This window comes from Macrosteles quadrilineatus, unplaced genomic scaffold (genome assembly GCF_028750875.1).
Source record: "Macrosteles quadrilineatus isolate MER2022 unplaced genomic scaffold, UCM_ALF_1.0 Scaffold_3__2_contigs__length_128488019, whole genome shotgun sequence".
NCBI classification, from domain to species: domain Eukaryota; kingdom Metazoa; phylum Arthropoda; class Insecta; order Hemiptera; family Cicadellidae; genus Macrosteles; species Macrosteles quadrilineatus.
The window spans coordinates 57,471,296-57,493,779 of NW_026542596.1; the positions used below are offsets into that span (position 1 = coordinate 57,471,296).

Below are 22,484 nucleotides of genomic sequence, written 5' to 3' on the forward strand. Positions count from 1 at the left end.
ACGACAGACGGCACCATGAGAAGAGCAACTTTAGCTTCAGCTGTGCAGCTTGTCGTCAGCCACGCCGCCATAGAGTAATCTGATGAAAACTTTTGTTATTATTGCCTATAAGCATTGACTTTATATCTACACATTTCAATCCATGAGACCACGATGTTCTATACATTTTGTCTAAACAATCATGAACCTTTTACAAAAAAGATTACGACATTGACATTTTTGTTCATTAGTGAAGAACATAGATGAAGTATACTGGCATGAATGTTTTTTGTTGATAAAAGCTTTTTCCTACAGTTACCTAACAATGTACATGTTCTTTCACTGATTTGAGAAAGCAAAGTGGCCAATTCGCTCATCAGTTGTTAACATTGTCTCACTCTAATTACTTTGTCTCACTCCAGATTTGCAACGTGAAGGCACGAAATAGTGAGCGCGTAACATGCAGGCAACGTCGTATGCGCGCGAAATACGTTGGCAGCACTGGCTGTAAATCAGCTGGTCAGCTGTTGTACTGTTGTATTTGTCACTTCACATTAAATGTTATATTAAAAGTTATATTAAACGTTCTCTCACTGATTTGAGAAAGCAAAGTGGACTATTCGCTCATCAGTGAGACAATGTTAACATTGTCTCACTCTAATTACTTTGTCTCACTCCAGATTTGCAACGTGAAGGCACGAAATATTGAGCGCGTAACATGCAGGCAATGTCGTATGCGCGCGAAATACGTTGGCTGCACTGGCTCTAAATCAGCTGGTCAGCTGTTGTACTGTTGTATTTGTCACTTCACATTTAATGTTATATTAAAAGTTCACTTCTGTGTAAAAATAGGTTATGTTTCTTCACCAATTTATTTGTTTAATGGTAACTGTAGGAAAAGTATAATGTGCAACTCGAGTTCAAAGTACAATTGCCTCACTCGAGAAACCATTCCTCACTCGCCTTTGGCTCGTGAGTAAGGATTTCTCTGGAGTGAGTCAATTGCTCACTTTTCTCACTAGTTGCACAAATAACTAATTTCCGTAGTTTTAATTATTTGACGGATTTTTATTAAATGACAAAAAAGACGAGCTTACAGTAATTTGTGTATTCATTGGTAATACAATGACAGAATGAATTTTGGTGACCACAATGACTTTTTCCTACAGTTACCTAACAATGTACATGTTCTCTCACTGATTTGAGAAAGCAAAGTGGCCAATTCACTCTAATTACTTTCTCACTCTCACTCCAGATCTGCTACGTGAAGGCACATTTCTTTACCAATTTATTTGTTTTATGGTAACTGTAGGAAAAATATATGTGCAACTCGAGTGCAAAGTGCAATCGCCTCACTCGCCTACGGCTCGTGAGTAAGGATTTCTCTCGAGTGAGGCGAATTGCTCACTTTGCTCATTAAGTTGCACAAATAACTATTGTCATTGAATCTTCTATTCAGTAAATAGTGGCATTTTTTTGGTCTATGAAAGCATAAATTAAGATTACAGAATCTCATGGGCTATATTAACGAAAAGATTAATGTTCTGTGAATAATTAATTGTTGTCTCTTTAAAATTCTCTAAAAAATTTAACAGCTTATTATTTTTTCATAATTATTGTCGATTCCTTTTAATTGGTAACTTACAGCTTATAACACAGCTAAGCTACAGCTACATATTGACAGTTGTGGCATAGATAAAACATACACAAGGGCGTAAACATCAGGATAAAAAACTAGGGGGTGGGGGCAAGAGCGTACTTGAAACAGGGACCGCTGGGGGTGGCCCGCCAGGGGCCTGGGGACCGGCAGGTATGGAATGCCCATACATTTATGGAATACAGTAGGGTTCTTCCCCGCAAAAATTTTAAAACAATATGCTGAAAGCATATTGTTTTATTTAATTTATTGTAATATTAATTAATTTATTGTTGTAATATTAATTAATATTTAATTTATTTTTTGGGTTAATCAATGAAACCCATTGATTGACAAGGAAACTGATTTTTGTTGGAATCTTAACTCTGCAGCATCATGTGCCCATTTGTAGTATTGTGTTAATATTGTGAGAAATAATTGTTGATTCAAATACAGTCTAGGTAACAAGTTTTTTTAAAATAAAAGAATCAACATTTTTTGCAGTCCACAGCGGCCTCATAAAAGTGTGGAACATTTCAAGTCAAACAAGAAACTGCATTGATAGATTTTCAGTAGTAACAGGTAACCTAGAAAAAAATGGGAATGTTTTTTTTAAGGTACCTAAAGGTTTAAATCTTTGTTTTGTTAGTATTTAGCGTCTGCCGTCTAACACACGTGGGATACAGTTCTTAAGGTTAAATTATGAACAATAACAAGGTAAAACCAACACAACAAACATTATTTGTAATGATTTAATTACATTTTCAAACAATACATTTGAAAATGAATCACAATACACATTACATTTACTTATTCCAAAGAAACGTTTAGTACATGAATAAACTAAACATATCTGCAAAGTGAACCTATAATGGACGGTAGATATTTAATTCACTCGACATTGATAAAAAACCTTATTTTTAACTAGATATCGACACCGATTTAAACTGTTTACTAGATTATTTACAAAAATTTTAAATTTAGACATTTAACACTGATGCTACTAAGCTATGAACACTGGAAGCTACAAACACCCATTTCTGGTCAAGGCACGTTGTCGGGTAGAATATTTTGGCTTTTGATTCACAACAGGTAGAAAATGAAGAGTAAATTGAGAAAAATATTCATATTCTCCGTGAAATTATAATTAGTCAAATAAAAGAAATATACAGACATTATCGACTCCATTTGACAGTTTCATTCCACATTGAATGAATTGTAGCGTGCAGTGTAAATAACTAGTAAGTAAGAACAGATGAATTACCAGTTAAGATCCCCAGCAAAGCAACAACCAAAGCCCAACCGCTTACCTTCGACAAGAAGTCTAACCCACCCGTAGTTGTGAAATGTTACTGATAGGCATAACATTATCTACATGAAAAAATTATTCTGCATTTTGATTTATCACTATGTGTCATGACAAGAGTTTATGAATACAACACCACTAAAAATAATACTTTTCATGCTTTTTGCACACAAATAAATTCTTTGCTGTACCATTAGTTACACAACTTGAACTAATACCGTACTTTTTTTGGCCTCTGAGGACATCAAAACGATAAAAGTAAATCGGTCCAGGGTCTAGGTATTAGCATGCACCCTAAGGTAATAGATTCTACCCTAAAGGCAAAATTTGCTAAAAAATATAAAACAATTGTTTTTGCATTCTTTTTGGGGTGTTGTATTCAATGATTGAATAAATAACTAATATTGCACCTCTTTTTAAAGAAGAAAGGGGAAAATGTCTTTCAAAAAAGGGAAATTACGCAGATTTTTACTTGGTCTATGTAGTTTATAATCAGATTTTTATTTGTTATTGATAAAGTCATAATAGTTTAAACTTAGGAGGTAATATTGTTTAATAATCATGACATTACTTAAGCTTAATTAATTTATAGTAGTCAAACATATTTTTGTTTACAATTTATTATAAAAAATGTATTAAATTATCTTAAATACATAGGAATGTTTATACATTTTATGAAGATGAATACTTACAGTTAAATACTTTACCCAATACTTTATTAGTTTTTATATAGTAAACTATACAAATACAGTTAAAAAATAAGTCCCAGCCATTCTTTTTAGGCATTTTCACATTAAAAGAATTTAATTCAACAATGAATGATAAATTCATTCTGTAACAAAAACTTAATTTCTAGTTATTGTATTAATTTACGTGAGTTACAAATGTCTACATTAATAACTGAAGTGCTTGGTGGTTAGTCAATAAATAAATAGTTAATCAAATCAATTAATTCTTTTCAGTGCTGTTTAACAATGGTTCAAACACAATCCTTATCTTACCTCGAAATACTGCAAGGATTTTTAAATTCAAATCACATCGAGTCAGTAATAAATAATGCGTAGAAAATCGCCATTTACAAATCCACAACATAAATAAGACGTTATACAATTAAAAACAAGAATAAAATCTCTCCAACTCACCGACCGTACTGTGATGCTAACATAAAATTATACATTAAAACAACATCGTAGGATAAAAATTACATATAAAATATAACACCTGCATTATAAAATACTTTAAATTAATTTATATATTACATGATTCATAGAGTTATGAATGTGAATGTAACGGTATATATAGTTTATGTTTAGTATGGGAATGGATTAAATAATGGAAGATGCACGTCTTAGATTAAAACAAAGAGGGATACAAATAACTGAGTCTGCTGAGCTTTGATATGGATCTTCACTGGCTGCCCCTCTTTGACTTTTTCCTTCGCCGTCGCTTGGTCGTCGTTTCCTCGGACGTAGTGGTGGGAGGTAGCGGAGAAGTAGGAGAGGTTGCCGAATGCTCCGATTCTTCCTCCCCTTCCCCCTCTAGGGGTTCCGGGGTGCTCAGTTCTAGAGAGATTATCTTCTCTCTCGTCGTTTCCACCTTGAAGAAAAATGAAATGTTAAAGGTGTATACAATAAACTAGAAGATGGGGTTAGTTGTGTTAAGTAAATTTATGACGGAGAAAATGTACACCACCAGTGGATAAAATGTTTATTCTAGAACAGGCTACAAATGAATTGGCGAAATTCAGGTAACACAAAATGTAGAGTTTTAGTGACCGTTGTCCTAAACAAAATGTAAATTTTATATAATATATTAATATTATAACTAATGTTCACAATCTAGTCGTAGCATGTAATTTATATACCCTATATCACAAATTTTGCTATAACCAAAAGAAATGTCTATGGTCAATAAAGAGTTTGAATTTATTTATTTCACTGACAAGTTAAAGCAAATATCCATAAACTGCTCTATGGGCTCCACACGGTAAGGGATGAATTGTTAACAAATGTAGGGGTTGAAGACAAAGAGAGGAAAAAGCAAGACCTAGATGGTTTGTACATCTAAGAAGAATGAGATAAGAGAGCATTTATGGGAGAATGCAGTGATGGTAATATTGGGAAGGATACCAAAAAGAACATGTATAAGAAGGTGGATGAATGAGTTTGTTTTTTTAGCAAATTATAATTAACACTAAACAACTATTCCACATTAACCTTTACTAGAATTAGAATATGTTTTCAGAACTGATTGTATAAGTTATCATGGATAAGTAGCCTGTCAAATAGTTTGACTAGACTGTGTTGATTGAATAAAGATTTGGTTAAAATCTACATAATACATTACAGATTTGAGATTTGGTTTTAGTTCTTGGTTGGCTTAACATTCTAAAGATTAAAAAAACACAACCAGGAAAGTTTGCATGCCTTTATTTTATTAGTGTAATTTGTGAAGCCTTGTATCACATTCCTATGTTTGACATGCAAAAAAGTTAGAACAAAGACAGACAGAGTGTAACACCATTGAAATAGAGGATAACCCTAAAAAAAGAGTTTTACAATAAGACTTGCCTATCCATCTAAATTAACGGAAAATTAATTTCAAAGAACTAAAAAGCATAAAGGAATATTATGATAGATTGATATTACTAACATTACGTATCATGAAAATATCTGAATGAATAACAGCAAGTATAGGTAATAATTTAGTCCCTTATACAAATTTAAGTTAAACACCACCTTGTGAAATATACCACAGAGAAAAATGACGAGTTAGAAAAATGAAATTATAATAATATTTTATAGGTTGTTGAAAGTAAGCTGTTTTTTTAAAATTATTTTAGAATCCTTATATTTTGATGATTGTTATTAAATTATTTATGTTAACCCTCGGAGTGTCCCTTGTTTTGGCCTTAATGTCTGCCTATTTTTTGCTCATTTGCAAGGTTTTATTAAAACGGATCCGAGAAGCTTGAAAACAATGTTTATTATACTGTTCTATATACCATTTTGTTTGGAAAATCATGGGCTTCAATATTATACATAGAACATAAGGAACATTTGTTTCAAAAAATTTTTTTAGGTAAAAAAAATTTTTTGGAAAATTAAAAAAAAAAAATAAGTTTGCGCTCAATGAAATTGTATAAATTATAAGCCTATAAATATTTGAAAATAGCCACTTTGTTCTAAATTTTATGAGGATTACAAATATATAATAATATAAGGAAGTAGATTTGCAAATAAATAAGTTATGGGCAAAAAACAGATAAGTACATAGCGTTTAGCTAAGATTGCATAGCCTAACCATAGCTAGGAATCTGGCTGATAATTTACATCAATATCACTACCTACTTCTTCAGGATCATCAACCAGCCCTTCAAAATCACTTAAATCTTCTTATAATCCACCACGTATATCACTACTTTTGATTTTTAACACTAAAACAATGATAAACGTAATAAAACACATCAGTCATCGGTCCGAGGTTAACCCAAGCTGTTTACAAATACGCACGTCAGCTGTCTGCTTCAATATTTTCGGAACTAAAATGAATAGCGCTTAGAGACAGACCTCCGGAGAAAGCTCTGAATCTGTCAAATAAAACGATACCTAACTCGATCCAGTTCAATCCGATTTTGTCAGTCATAGAGCCTTCGCCGTAAACAGTGTTTGTGAGTCGCTGCAGCGACAAATAACACTCGGAGGGTTAAAGGAAAACATTGTTTTAGTATATATATATCCATCTTATATACAAAAAAACTTTTGCAAAACTTATGACAGCTAGCCTGATCATACCACTGGACCGAATTACACGTGGTTGGTACCAAATGAAAGATATTTACCAGTAGATGTGCAGAATCCCTTGAATTGAATTAGGCTCACAAATAAGCAGGAAAAATTAATTTGAAATCTTTAAAAAAAATAACATGGGTCTTATGGGTTGCCATGGTGATGACGAAATAACGACAAAATATTAACAGAAAATCAAAACAAATGGAAGATATTCCAATCACATGTTTTATTTACAGTGTGTGGGGAAAATAGAAAAGTCTGTACATTACATATTTATGTTTGGGTTTTCAACCATGGGGCGACCTCTTGGAACATATTATATAAAAATACTTATGGAGACTTTTCTTATCTTTGGATATTTAACATGGGACAAAATTTTAAAGCTTACGACAGCTAGCCTGACCATACTACTGGACCGATTTACATGCCTGTTGTACCAAAAGAAGGTTATAGAAGAAATCTAATCGCATGTTTTATTTACAGCGTAGGGTTAAAATAGAGAAGTTTGCACAATACATACTTTTAGTTTTTGACCACGGGGCGAGCTCTCGTATCAGTCTAAAGTTAAATAGATTGCATGAATTAAGAAATGTTTAGGACATGCTATAACGTACTTAATGATACTTTTAGCTGACTAAGACACATGCATCAGGTCCATGCATGATCATGATCATGCAAGTCTGCTTTGACACATGCTTTTTATTACAAACTATTATTATTCATGCAGTTGTATTCTTAAATTACCCCCGTAAAACTTAAATATTCAATAGGTAAAATATCCAAACAAGTTAGATCCATCAAATGCAAATGGTACAAACTTGTAGGGATGGACGGGTCCCAAAATTTCGGGAATTTTTCGGGAAAAAAATATTTCCGATTATCGGGACAGGATTACATTTGATTCGGGAATTTTTCGGGACGGGATTTGGTCCAATCGTTGGCGATTTTGCCGCTTCCCGAGTGCCGATCACGCCGCTATTGCGAGCGATAGCGAACGCAGGAGACGAAGTCATTTCGACGATCGCGCCGTGACCGCGGAGTCCTACCGACGATAGTGCCGTGACCGCGAGTCATACCGACGATCGCGCCGTGACCGCGGAGTCCTACCGACAATCGCGCCGTGACCGCGGAGTCATACCGACGATCAGGCCGTGACGGCGGAGTTATTCCGACGATCATGCCGTGACCGCGAGTCATACCGGCGATCACCCCGTGACCGCGGAGTCATACCGACGATCACGCCGTGACCGTGGAGTCCTACCGACGATCGCGCCGTAAACGCGGAGTAAAGCAGATGATCGCGCCGTGACCGTGGAGTCCTACCGACGATCGCGCCGTAAACGCGGAGTCATGCAGATGATCGCGCCGTGACTGTGAGTCATACTGACGATCATGCCGTGACCAAGAGTCATACCGACGATCATGCCGTGACCGAGAGTCATACCGACGATCATCCCGTGACCGGGAGTCATACCGACGATCACCCCGTGACCGCGGTTATTTTGACGATCGCACCGTGACCGTGAGTCACAAGTTTCTATACGTACCTGTATATTGTTACCCATTTTTTTTTGTTTTTATAGATCAGTACCACAAACGGTAAAAATTGATTTCGTATGTCTTTTTTTGGTAACTGCAATACTCTAGACTTTCTTTTTATGCACAGAAAAAATCCCGTCCCGTCCCGTCCCGTCCCGAACTAAAAATTCAATCCCGTCCATCCCTACAAACTTGATAAGTAAATATTAGAAACAATGATTGTTAAACCTTCTTGATTATTTTCCCTAGTTTTGATCTTTGCTAAAACTTCTGAATTAATTCTAAAAATAAATTTGTACTCAGATAAGTTGCTTGTTTTGAGAATAAAACCAAAATAATTTCACATAATTACTCTTACAACTAAATTTCACATGAATAACTAAATTTATTTGGACACAGCATTAACTGTGATAAATTATTTACAACTTGTTTTATACACAAGCATGTAAATCAGAATCAACTGAGACAAAAAAACAACGTGAATCACCCTATTATTTTATAATACAATCAAAAATACATCATGATCAACACCAAGTACATCAAAAGCAAAAGGAAACATGAGATAAAGGTTAGTATAATTGATGGCCACTGATGTTTTAGTCAAAGCAATTGATGCATGAAATGAAAATGAACATTATAACATTATAACAAGTTAACCAATAAGTAAAACGAAGCTCCTTTAGTTTGTTATTGACTGCATACACTACAAGTCATCCAATGTGTAAAACATATCAAGTATATTTTCTGTATTTTTTCACCCCTTTGTGATCAGAATTATTTCTTAACCTAAACCCAAGTGTTTTTTTATTGTTCAGATTTTGGTATATTATTATTATTATGTGTGACAGTGACTTTCTGTAGCAACATCCAAGCGGATCTTCTTAAGGATTGCTTGGTAGCTTTTAGATAGTTTGAAAATTGACCCAGCTGTCTTTCATCATGCATTGGACTTTTCTTAAATAAACAGATGATCCTAGTCAGTAACCTAGCTACTTAAGACATCTGATTCATCTCCCATTGTGGCAGCCAAACTCTTACTACAACTGATTCAATTCACGTTGCTTAAAAACTGTGTGTTTAGTTCAAATATAGGGACATTTTAAGTGTACAAGTCATAGTGATAACAGTGATAGAACACATAAACTCAGATAAGTTACTGGAATTTTGAATTGAGAATAGAAAACTATCAGTCTTGAAGTGGAAACAAAAGAAGAAGGAGATTAAAAAAAATCTTATAACTTTCCTTAAAAAGATTAGCCTGTTTTCAATAATTTAGTCCCATTTTTTAGCATTGTGGACAAAGATGTTAAAATACTCTTTATTTTACAACTTGCACAAGTACACTGTACCAAACGACATTCAAACTAACTGTAGCAGTTTGTTAAAAAAAGCCAAAAAAGTATGGACACAAAAATTTGACAACTTAAATAATGTATACAGTCAAATACCATTGAAATCAATACACAAAATAATACACATCCTAAACCTGAAAAACAAACCGTAAAATCTACTAACATAAAAGTTTCATTGTCTTTCAACCACCGAAATTGTGCTGAGAAACGGTGCACTTTGGTGCCAAGTTGGTGGAAATTCTGAAACTGAAATTATAAAATGTGACAAAAACGACAGGAGAAGAAGTAAAACTACGAGTCAGCAGCGGAAGACATGCAGTGCGTAGATCCGGGTACCTCTTTCTCAATGAGTTTCTCAACAATTTCGACAGTGCGGACTTTGACCAAGCCGGTCTCTTCGTCCGTGTACTCCTCCGTCTTGGTGGTGACTGTTTCTCCGACCACTCGCTCTGACTCTCGGACTCGCACTGGCCCTGGCGAGTGACGCACGGACAGCTTGGGGAAATCATCACTGGATGGTCTCAGACACTGGTGTGCCAACACTCACCGTTAGTAACTTTACCATCCTCACAATCAACCCACTTTTAATATAACAAAAAGCATTTTCTATTGTTGCTTGCTTTGTAAATAAATATAACCACTAACTTGGGATCTCAGGCTTAAAGATAACCATTAAAGATGATCATTGTGATCATCCAATAGGTATAGGAATCTGCTTGTCTCAAATATTTTTAGGTCGGGTTAACAGTTGGCCTTAGGGTTCGGTTTGGGCCAAGCGCGGGTTGGGTCAAGCATAGCCAAGCTTTTATTTTCATGGCTGCAGGAGGTGTCTTTTAAGTTGCATTATCAAAAATTGATGATTACATTGCAATCACGGGGGATTTCCACGGTTTGACCGCAAAGCTGGGAGACAATGATGGTGTCACAGTGACTGCGGAAGATTCTTGATTTCAACATAACCGCAGAAGATTTTCACAATCCCTTTGACCTCGGAATATGTTGACCATGACCGCAGAAGATATTCACGATTTCAATGTCACTACAGAAGATGTTCAGAATTTTGCCCCGACCGCAAAAATCATTCAATTTTGCCAAGACTCCAGAAGGTGTTCACGATTTTACTGGGATGAGGGGAGGGGATCGTATAAAATATTATGTATAAATATAATCCATTGTAGAATTGAAATAATTGTTTTAAATATGTATACTTTCTAAGGCAACTAGATTTTAGCCCAATACTCAACAGGCAACATTTTTTACCCCACCTGACCCGCTCAGAAGTAAAAAAAGTCTAGCCCACAAGCCCCTAAAATTGTACACTTCAATTTTCATTCAGCGTAGAAAATAAAAAGCAAGGTTTTCTTGCGATTGTAAGCTTAATAAACTTTTAAACTCTCAGTTGGTATCTCAGATAAAAGAGTTTAAATAATCATAAAAAAAGAAAAAAAACAAAAAAAAAAACAACAAGAACAATCACAAAAACAACTCATCCATGCACAATGTCTTATGTGGCACTGAGCAGCTTGGTGATAAGGACTGGCAGTACAGTCTGTGCCCAGATTATGAAGCCATATGAGGGTTGAAGAACTACATTTTATCAATAATCTGTGATTCATTAAAGCTTGCAGGGTACATGTGTATTGTTTCAGAAAGACAGTACACTTTTCTTCTGATATCCCAAACATATTTCCTATTAGGAACCACATTTATTAAGATTCAGTGTTACAATGAATCACTATATTTCACAAATTAATACGAAACCCTCAATTATTAAAAGCTAAAAAGTCCTCTGCCCTAAACACAATGAGTTCAATGAAAACATTCAACAATTTAATAAACTTCGCCCATTCATAACCCTATGTCAGTTGACCCTGTACAGGTTATATACACAAGGCGCTGTTAGAGGACGAGCGAGCAGCTATATTCAGCTGAGCATTTCTGTTAGCGAGCATTCACATGCGACCACGGTGCCATGCAGGACTGACTAACCTCAGCTATGTTGTTCTGATGGTCGACAGGAGGCTGATTGTTATTTTCTGGTTCCTCAACTGTTCGTCCACCGATCATTTCACTCATCTTCTTGATCACCATCTGCGCTTGTAGTGCATCCTACGACATAGTTAAGTTGAAAATTATGTGAACAATTCCAGGGTTAAAACTAATACTGTTGCAAACCTATGAAATAAATTGACAAAATTTGAACTTGGTTAACAACTAACCCTCACGTAGGACCTAAAATGTTACAATACATACAAAACAGTCCTTTAAGAATTTCACAGTTGCACAAGTAATGTGTCAAAGTCGAATCTCAACAGATTTAAAATAGAGACTTTATCAATGAGCATACGATAATTTATTCTCAAATTTAATAGTTTCCCATTTTCTTATGCTACTACGACATTTGGATTTGTTCAAGGCAGTACACATAGTGGAATCAAATTAAGGAAGTTCAACCCCCAAGAAGTTTGTGTTTCATTTCCTCATGTGTGGTTTAAATAATTTAGGGATTTTTCATACATGGTAATCTTGCAAGATTATTACGGTTGCAAGCAAATTATTACCATACAACTGTGATTGTGGGATTTGACCACCAATGATGCTTGTATACTAAAATGAACAATTTCAAAAAAGCAACTTGATTTATTTTACAATTATTTTAATTACAAATAAATTGTACCAAACTAATTTTCAAAGTAGGTTCTATATGGTAGAAAAATTGTGCTTGGTTTTAGTGATGTGTCAAAACCAAATCTCAAAACCATCAAAACTTTGGAAAAGTTTCGGTTTCGAGATTCAAAAGTTTCTAAATTGAAGACTTTTGCAGTGATTTTTGAAACTGCTGAAATTATTTTGTGTCATTATTATTGTTTTAAACACTGTTCCTCACAAGCTCATAACAATAGACAAACTTCACCCAGTAATGAAACAAGTAAATTGTAGGCTAATCTGAACTTCAAAAGGCATCTTAATTAATATAACTGGAAAGATGTATGATTCGGTTTCATATCAATATTTATTAAACCCAAAGAAATATTAAACACTATAATATGTTCTAATTAATCTAATATTCAAATTTATGTTGGTGTTAGGAGTTTAATTTATTTTGTTGGTTGTTTTGAAAAATTATGTTGTAAGTTATTGGGTTTTAAGATTATCAGTCACATATTTATGTTATGTCGGGGTCAGGAGTTGATCTCTTTTAGTTTTGATTGCATACTTAACATTTTATTATTACCTGTATTTTTTGTAACCTTGACCTTTGTAACCAGCTAAGTAAAACACTAAAAAAGTTTCGCGTTTAGGTTTTGAGATTCGAGATTCGGGATATGATTTTTAAAAGTTTCGGTTTCGGTTTTGAGATTCGAAATTTCTGGTTTTGACCATCACTACTTGGTTTCAAGAGTAAACAAAACTTTTTCGAATTCAAATGCCTAGAAATTCACAATTTCTGCAGAATAGGAGGTACACATAACTTTTTTTTTAAGATAGAGGGATAGTATTCCTTGCCAAAGAAATAGATGAACCTACATCTTTCAGATGGTTTCAAACAAGCATGTTTTAACATTGTCACATCGCAAACTGCAATTTTCAAATGGCATGATCTAATCACAGGCCACAAGTACGGAAGTTTTGGCTCTCTAATTACTATGTCATTATTTTGGATTGTTGCGAACATTTCCAGTCACGATTAGTAAAATACAAGTTTTCACAATAGGCCTATTTCAGATGACAACGTAAAAAGCTAGTGACACACACCTGTTCCAGAGACTTGAGCCGAGCCTGTCGCCATGCAGCTCGCTTCTCCGCCCTCAGAGCTCTCTGTTCTGCGGGAGACAAGTCTGCGTCGTCCTCATCACTTAACAGACCCTACACAAACAGACTTTATATTACCCAGCATCACCAATCAAATAGGAATTTTCAAAAAAAGGTACAGAGTTTAGCTAGTAATCCTAAGAAAATTAAGTCCAGGGGCACAAGGCCTACGTTTTTAGGATTGTTTTCAGAATTGAGGGATCACCTGAATGGGAAGAGTCCAAACTGACACGAGAAACACAAAAACTTTACTCTATAACAAAAAATTAGAATATCCGTCATCTATCACTGACAGCGTTTTAAACTAAGGAAAGTATGAGTTAAAGGAAGGGTTTTCTTCAGCCAGGTAGCTGTTGTCCATATGTTTTAATGTTAATTTTACCTCTTGCAACATTCTCTCCTTCATCCTTCGTTCAGCCTTGGCGGTCCTGATGCTTCCCATACTTCTCAGAGTATCTGTAGGACTCGACATGGAGCTTCGCCTACAATCATGTGTTTTTGTGAGCAAATTATAACAAGTTGATAGTTACTTTATAGCAATTAATCTTTTAAATGTGTGTTGATGTTATGTGACATATAATATTTGAATACAAACAATGATGAAGTAACGAGGAATTGAGCTGTAAATAAATGTTAGTTTTATTTATCTTACTCAAAAGGTACAGTTTTCTCAGACTTTTGTGGTCTGACTAAGAATATAAACGATTAAATGAGTAAACCAACAATATATGTTTTTACTTATCAAAACTAAATTTATGAATTGTATTCATTATTAAATTATATTTTAGCTACTACAAAAAAAGAAGAGGATTAGTGGGAGGAATTGTTTTATTAATAAATAAAATTGATTTCAAACCTAAAACTTAACAGTTTTGGTATATTAAATTAGTACTAATAAGGTCTCAAAGGTGTTGTATTAGCAAATTTCTACTACAAAGACCACATAAACGGTAATAATCTAATCACACTACCGAAGTACTACTAACATCACAACAATACAGTAGAACTCCTCATATCTGACCTCGGAATAACCAACTCCTCGGATCCGACCTAGTGTCCAACTGTCTACTTTCTGAGCGATAATGTCTGAGCGATAATGCCGAGGGCGATCGGTTAACCGAAAGGCCAATTGCGGATGTTGCCGTGATTGTGGCAGGCCATCACCACTGTCGCCAATAACAGGTGTTGCTGCCTTTGCGAGGGACGATTGCTGAAGTCATGGAGACTGTAAGTTACGCACACGGGTATTGTTGCGGTCGGGGAAGACGATTACCGATGTCGCGGAAACTGTAGTTTATGCTCCTCCCAATACCCGACCTTTTGGCCGTTTTGACCATGGCCTGGTCCCGTCATGGTCGGATATGAAGCGTTCAACTGTAAATCCAAACCAACAACAAAGAGTGAACCATAAACGTATAAATTAATTGATACTCACTTATCACTCTCCAATTCCATGGCAACATCTTCCTCATCAGTTGTTAGACTATAATGTTTCTCAGTCTTGGTCAGAGATAGGGATGCAATCTTCTTGTCTGTAATCCAATCACATGGCAAATAAATTCAAACCATTTTAAATAGAGTAATGATCAGTTATATGATGAAAAATAACATTTTTTTAAACAAATGTACACACATTCTCCTACAATGTAATCTACAGGCTATCCTACTTTGGAAAAATAATAAGTATAAAATTTATAGTTGCGTAACACATTTTAAAATTTATTTAAAATACTGGGTGGGTTTCCAACAGATATCATAAGTAGCTTCATTATTAAACATTAGTTAACATTAGCTACATTAAATATTAGCTACATTAAACCTAAAACCTCAATGTACAGTATAGTGTGAGGGATTTACATACTGTTAAACATGAATAATTCACACAAATTTAGAAAAACCAATAAACAAATGCTGATCTACAGTTAATGTTTTGTTGGAAATGATAATGGGATATGATGGAGAAAAATAAATATGGTATCTGACACACGCTGGATGTTGATAAATACAACTTGACTTGTCTTTGTTCTAATGAATATGAGTAAAATTTCAAAAGATAAACACAATATGAGACAAAAATTCTACAAAAACCATCAAAATAGATTATAGACAGTAGACAATATACAGTACCTTCTTCCTGCTTCATTTTTTCTACTTCATCTTGACTCAAAAAGGTGAACACTCTCTCTGAAAACAAAACATAAATTTAATTAATAAAATTTTAAGATAAAGGAATAGAAAACTTACCTTGTTCAATTTTTGTTTCCAAAAAGATGTTAGCTCGCTCTTTTAACCTTGCATTTGCCAGTCCACAAAGACCAAAGAACGAAGACGATCAAACACACAAAAAGAACAACAGAAGAAGATCTATACGTGTAACGTATCCAGCAAAGCATGGGGTGAGCCCATACAGTGCAACGGTGAAGTGTACTGATAAAAAGTAGTGTGGCAGGTACCAGGATCTGATCTGAACCCACAACATCGGTGCCTTGGGCCTGAAGTCCTCGGCGCTTCCGACTGAGCCACCAACTCATCAACAACAAATACTTAGATCTTAGGAAACAATATTATTTTCTTTGACATCAACTGCGATCAAAAAAGCTACTTTTTTGTGCGGAGCGGTGAAAAAATGAATTATGTATTTTTTACACCTTATTAAAAATCTGTGTACTTGGTGTGGACTCTTCCTCATTGGAAAGTCCAGGACTTTAGAGTGACTCAAGTGTTCCACTACGTTAACCTTTATACATATATATTTATTTATTTATTTAGCACAAAACAATTTTCTGAAATGAGTAAAGGTTCAAGTTTTGACAATTACCTGGTTTAGGGGAAGGATGAGTAGACTCTTCCATCGCTTTCTCAAAAAACTTCTTCTTGTCACTAACGGTGGCTGTGGCGTTGGAGCTGGCTGAGACTGCGGCCGGAGGTTGATTGCCCTGCTATGAAATCACACTGACTAACTCAAGGTTTCTGCTTAGATGGTTATTAAAAAAACTTTTTGATATAACATGAAAAAAGTAAACATGTATAATACTCATAAAAGATAAAATGGAGGTCAGAACAAAATAGGACATATTGTTTTAGATGGAGAAAGCAAGACGGAGAATAACTTTTCCTTAAGTAATTCATATTAATTAAAAGAAATAATAACGTTTTAAAAACTATGGTAGCGTATTAAAAAAATAGTAAATCTTGAATCTTGAGATACTTGTTTGCAACAAAGTGATATGTTATGTGCAATTATTGATATATTTAAACATCTCATTGTGTGATACAAAAATGAACTTTTATCTTTGCTGTTGCTAATCCCTTTAGTCATTATCAATGTAGTTAAAATGAATAGATATAATGTAAATCAGACTTAATGTAATTAAAATAGGATATTGGTTTTAGAGTCAGAATATACTTTCATCACTTCCTTCAGTAAATTAAATAGTTATTTTTACAAAAGTTGGTATCTATCTAGAAAATCGGACTCTTTTTTTTACAAGAGAGATGTTGACAAACTCGGATTGCCTAATTTTCAAGTTTGAAAAGGATACTTTGCACATAAATTACACTTTATATTTGATTGGCAGTTGTTATTATGTGACAACAAATCTTACAAAATCCAACAAAACTTTAAATTCATCTACACTTTTAGCAAACTTTAAGAAAACTCGCTCCAAAATTGTGACAATTTGTATGATCACATTTTCATTTAAACTCTTAAGAAGAACAGTTGAAGAAGTGGACGACATGCACTTTGTCCAAAAACGTAGAAAGAGGAATTTTCCCACATTCTCACCTCATCCGGATGATGTTGAATATAGTCAACCAAGAGACATTAAAAATAGCTGATTTTAAAAACAACGTCTTACAAACAAATAACCAATCAAGTAATATTTTCTGATTAACCATAGGGACTTAGCCAATTCCTCTTTCCACGTCAAGACAAAATCCCAGTTTAATTCATAAATTACCCAAATTCCAAAACCAGACTGTAAAAATCTACTTTAGTTTGTTAGTGTTTTTACACTGTTAGTGTCATTTGAACACTAGGTACCTATAGAACTGGACATGCAATCCCTCTGCTAGTTTTTAAGTCAAAATGGACGTTGGCACTAGTTGCATTGAGCCACCGACAGAATTAATTACTGATTACTGTCGAATACGCCAACTTTGCAACAAGTCAAACCAATAGAACGACTTATCGTAAGCTATAGAAATCGTATATTTCATCACTAGGGTGAAAAGTGACTCTTTTCCACCCAAGCTCCAGTTGTACGATTGAGGCTAAGCTGAGTTATGAGCAAGGGTTGAAAAGACACTTTTTGCACATGTGATGAACTTTTTTATCACATTGCATTTTTAATTAAATGAATATTAATATTAGCTGGAAAACAAGAATACTTATCATGTAAAGATAACCTCTAAAAAAAGACTATCAGCTTGTGTTTAGTTCTGCTAATGTAAATAAGCAGCTGTTTAGTAAGTAATTTAAAAATTTGGTTTTCCTACAGTCACCTAACAATGCACATGTTCTCTCACTGATTTGAGAAAGCAAAGTGGCCAATTCGCTCATCAGTGAGACAATGTTAACATTGTCTCACTCTAATTACTTTGTCTCACTCCAGATTTACAACGTGAAGGCACGAAATAGTGAGCGTGTAACATGCAGACAAGGTCGTATGCGCGCGAAATACGTTGGCAGCACTGGCTGTAAATCAGCTGATCATCTGTTGTACTGTTGTATTTGTCATTTCACATTAAATGTCATATTAAAAGTTCACTTCTGTGTAAAAATATGTTACGTTTCTTTACTAATTTATTTGTTTTATGGTAACTGTAGGAAAAATATAATGTGCAACTCGAGTGCAAAGTGCAATTGCCTCACTCGAGAACCCATTCCTCACTCGCCTACGGCTCGTGAGTAAGGATTTCTCTCGAGTGAGTCAATTGCTCACTTTTCTCACTAGTTGCACAAATAACTATTATTATGATTGTGTTACTTACTGACTGTACATTATACCATCGATATGTCGAACTATTGACAAGAATGCAACAATAAGCTGAAATCTTACCTAATAAATCAATCGATAAATAATTTCGATCCATGCAATTGTTACAATTGAAATTTACAACAGCTGATTTTCACTCCCTAGGGACTAAAAAGGCTTTTTAGGCTCCTTAGGAGTAAAAATGCTACTTTAAACCAGCAATGCATGTATAAAAAATGCTGTTTTAGCTGCAGTATGACGCAAAAATTTTAATGTAGTGCTGATTTCTATGAGTGGCTCGTTCAACAATGTTCTTTTGAATAAAATCAAGCAACAGCTGGTCTATATAGATAGGATGTCTACTTCAGTAACCAAAAGTCAATAATGCAAATTACTACAGATAAAACTTGTTCAACTATACTACGACCCACCTGTAGAGTCCGAGTAGATACAGATTGTTGCCCATATCCCTCAAGCAATGGTGGTGTGGCCACAAATACCTCCATCCAAGAAGGGGAGGGGGAACTATGGGGGAGAGTAGCATAGTTGACTGGTGGAAGAGTAGGGGGAGGGGAGGGTAGGGATGGCTTGTTGCTTTCATTTACCTCTGTCACTCGGTCGGTTGAAATGTTTTCCGAACTTATATTTATTGTCTCCAAGCTTTTGTTCAAGAAAGCTAATCTTGCCGACTCTTCAACTTTTCTCTGCGAAAAACTTTCAGAAATCGGTCTTGGTAATTTTGACTTTGTCATCTCCTTTCTAGTAAAATATCTCAAAGAAGTACTTGAGATTGAATTTTCAGCCGTTTCATGGGTAGAAATCGTAGATTTTGACTCATTTTTTTCTAGTACTGTAGATTTTGATTCAGTGTCTTTCTCCTTAGACATTTCTTGCTGCTTAAAGTAATGTGTATGAGTTGACGGGGTTTTGGAGGAAAGTTTTATACTGGATGAACTTTGGTAGACTGGTTGATATGAAGGTTCGTTATGGTTTTCATTGGTGGAACTACTACTTTGGACATGTTCTTGTGAGGCTTTTGGTGGTGGGACATGACCCATGTTCAAACTTGTAGGTGCTTGAGGTTTATTTTCTAGTGAGGTTTTCGGTGGTGGGACATGACCTATGTTCAAACTTGTAGGCGCTTGAGGTTTATGTTCATATGAGGTTTTTGGTGGTGAGACATGATTTATGTTTGAACTTGTAGACTCTGGTGGTTTATGTTCTTTTGAACTTGAAGTCTTACTTAGCTGTGGAACATTGCCTGAGTTCAAACTAGCAGGTTCTTGAGGATTATTATCAGCTACACTCTGTGGATTATAATACAAGTGACTCGGATACGAGACTGACAAGCTACTAAAATCAGATGAGGACCTCCCGACATCCGCTCTGGCAGGTCCAATGAGTTGATGAGGATTTGAATGTGGCTTTGGTTGAGGATATGGAAACCGAGTTGGGTAATTTTGCTGTGGAAACTCCCTTAGGTATTTAGCTGTTGTCGGTGAATACAGCGGAAACGAATTAGGTGGAAAATAAGTTGGCACAGTCGGAGATGACATCTGCACAGGTATGTAGGCGATTCCATTAGATATTATAGGAACAACTGGAGCTTGTCCGTGGAACATGTGTGGAATGTTTGGTGATTGTTGTGCTGAAACTCTGTAAGCGTCTTGAGGTAGATAAACTTGAGACGAAGCTGACACAGTTTGTACAGGTGATTGAGCATACAGCGGTTGAATGTTGGTGTATTCAACAAAACTCGGACTAGGGACCTCAGTGAAAGAAGTGAGCAATTTTTTCTCTGAAGGAGAAGTCAAAGTTGGCATAGACTTTGATAGACTTGAATTTTCAGATTTCTCCTTTGACGTATGCACTTCCATGATATTCCTAACCCTAGGAGTCTCTTCGAAGCGGACACTTCTTCCGGTTCTTGGCAAAGTCAAATTTGTGTCTGGGTCCTCTTTTGGTGTATTGACCTTAGGGTATGTACTAAAATGTAAGTTAGACAGATGTTCCAAGGATTTGTGAAAAGATGGTAATTTAGTTAACTTATAAGGACTATCATTCAACAAGTCTTCAGTGGATTTCACAACATTTGGAGCGATGGAAATACTTCTTTCTGAGCTCCTCACAATAGGTGAGTATGTTGTTTTTGGAGAAACTTGTATATTCAACTCTGATACATATTCCTTCTTGATTTTCCTCTGGTCGTCTAAACCTTCCATCAGATCTTCAGAACTAAAAGTTCTTTTAGTTTGAACTTGGTGAGCTATTGAACTGTCAAAGCTTATTGAATTTTCTTTACTCTCGACATTGCCGTTCTTGGGGTTGTCATACTCGAAAGAACTTTCAGTACTTTCTTCTGATTCTTCAGTCGCTGATTCTGACTCACTGACGCCGCTTGATCCAGCACCATTAGCTTCCTTGCCAGATTTGTCAGGTACTGTAATTAAGCCTTCAGTGCGGCTGGAAGTTAAACGATGAGTTTCATTTCTCAACAACGGCTGGGTAGCAATAGGCAGCCGAGACTTGTGGGATTGATTCAGAACTGGAGTGGAGGGAGGTGTCTTGGGGACCTTTACGGATTTCACTGCTTCAGGCTGTAGTGCATGCAAAAAATTAAATATATCATGCAACCACTCTTGTTATGAATACAGTTACAAAAATCTAGACAGAATACTGAAGAGTACACCGGTTCACTATTTTGGTGTACCATTTATTTTAAAATTATTATTTAAGTACAAATAAATTTCAATAAAATTCAATTCTTGACATTTATTTCAATTGTTCAAATATATTCTATAACTGTATTTATGATAACAATACAAACAAGGAAGGTTTCTAAAATCTCATTTAGGTAAATTTTTTTTTATATATTTAAGGTTTAAAACCAACTTTAAATACTTAATTACAAGAAAATTCAACACTTTATAATTCTTATTATTAATTTATTAATTCTTACTGAAAAGAAAACAATTATAATTCTTTCGCCCTTTTAACCCTCCTTCTTTAACTTTGTTTACCCTGAAAATTGAACAAATGATGCATTAAAACTTTATCATCACTGTTCAATAAAACTATTCAACATCAGAATCTAAAAATGTACTAGTTAACTTGTGTAAGGTAATATTTAAACTCTCTTCTTTATCTGTTCTAGAGTTTTTAACTATTTTATACTTTAAATGTTCCATACACAACCAGAAGAACCACAATGTACTTAATTTTTTAAGAAGCCATTACTCACAGGTTAGTACTATATTTTGATAACTAACAATTTAAAAAAATAGGCTATGTTTACGGCTAAACTGCCATGAAATTCATAATAGACAAGACAAAACACAACCAAAAAGCAATGTTACAGCCCAAAGCGTGAAGAGGTAGGAAATGGAAAGGTAACAATTGATCATGTACGTAAATAACAAAACATTACACTGTGATAGATCCAAGACGTAAAGACAAGACGAGAATATTTACATTAAATCAAACACCTTAAAACAGAGATTTTTTCCACCACAGAAGTTTTGGAATTATACTACCACACTTTAGACAGACAGACCTTTAACATAAACACTGTAATGGTGTAATATAGCTTCAAGTTAAATTTGGGGAAAAATTAATTCTTTATCATGGTCTTGTTGCTGTCGTCGAGGCTAGAAATTTGCCTGCATTCAGGAAAAATACTAAATCTTTACACCATTGTTTAAGTGCAACAAAGATTTATTACAGTTAGTAATTTTATGTTTGTGTCCAATGTCCACTGGTTTTTTTGCGTAAACCGTTTCGTGAGATGAATTTCACTGCCGGATGTTTTTACTACTGGTATCCATGTTTTGTGTTTTTTACGCCAGTGGCATTTTTTTCGTTTTGAAAGGGAACAGTCCAAACCTTGGTCTTGATCCTAGCTAACGTCGACCTTTTTGTTAGATAGCATCATTAATTCATAGCCCAAAGACAAATGGCATCTGGGTCTGGAAACAATCTCGCATGGATTCGAACCAGCAACCTTCAGATTTGCAGGTGAGCACTATAACCAATCGGCTACCCAGACAATCAAACCCTAGTAGCTAGACTGAGTCTGAGTCTACAGTTTGA

At 35.0% G+C, this 22,484-nt stretch overlaps 1 protein-coding gene across 8 annotated transcripts in view; it reads right to left on the reverse strand.

Moving 5' to 3' along the window:
* Positions 1-2,353: 2,353 nt before the first annotated feature.
* Positions 2,354-22,484, reverse strand: part of LOC128990037 (protein lap4) — a 114,872-nt gene continuing 94,741 nt past the window's right edge. For 4 of the 8 annotated variants that reach the window (XM_054412256.1, XM_054412257.1, XM_054412259.1 and 1 more), the window contains 9 exons: positions 18,827-20,992; positions 16,235-16,355; positions 15,544-15,600; positions 14,852-14,948; positions 13,799-13,898; positions 13,360-13,470; positions 11,593-11,712; positions 9,940-10,131; positions 2,354-4,517 (listed from right to left, as the gene is read on the reverse strand). In XM_054412256.1, the coding sequence (XP_054268231.1) occupies positions 4,329-4,517; positions 9,940-10,131; positions 11,593-11,712; positions 13,360-13,470; positions 13,799-13,898; positions 14,852-14,948; positions 15,544-15,600; positions 16,235-16,355; positions 18,827-20,992 (3,153 nt within the window). In that variant the 3' untranslated portion in view covers positions 2,354-4,328. The remainder of the gene's footprint in view (positions 4,518-9,939; positions 10,132-11,592; positions 11,713-13,359; positions 13,471-13,798; positions 13,899-14,851; positions 14,949-15,543; positions 15,601-16,234; positions 16,356-18,826; positions 20,993-22,484) is intronic. The other 4 variants (XM_054412255.1, XM_054412261.1, XM_054412260.1 and 1 more) reach the window with 4 other exon arrangements.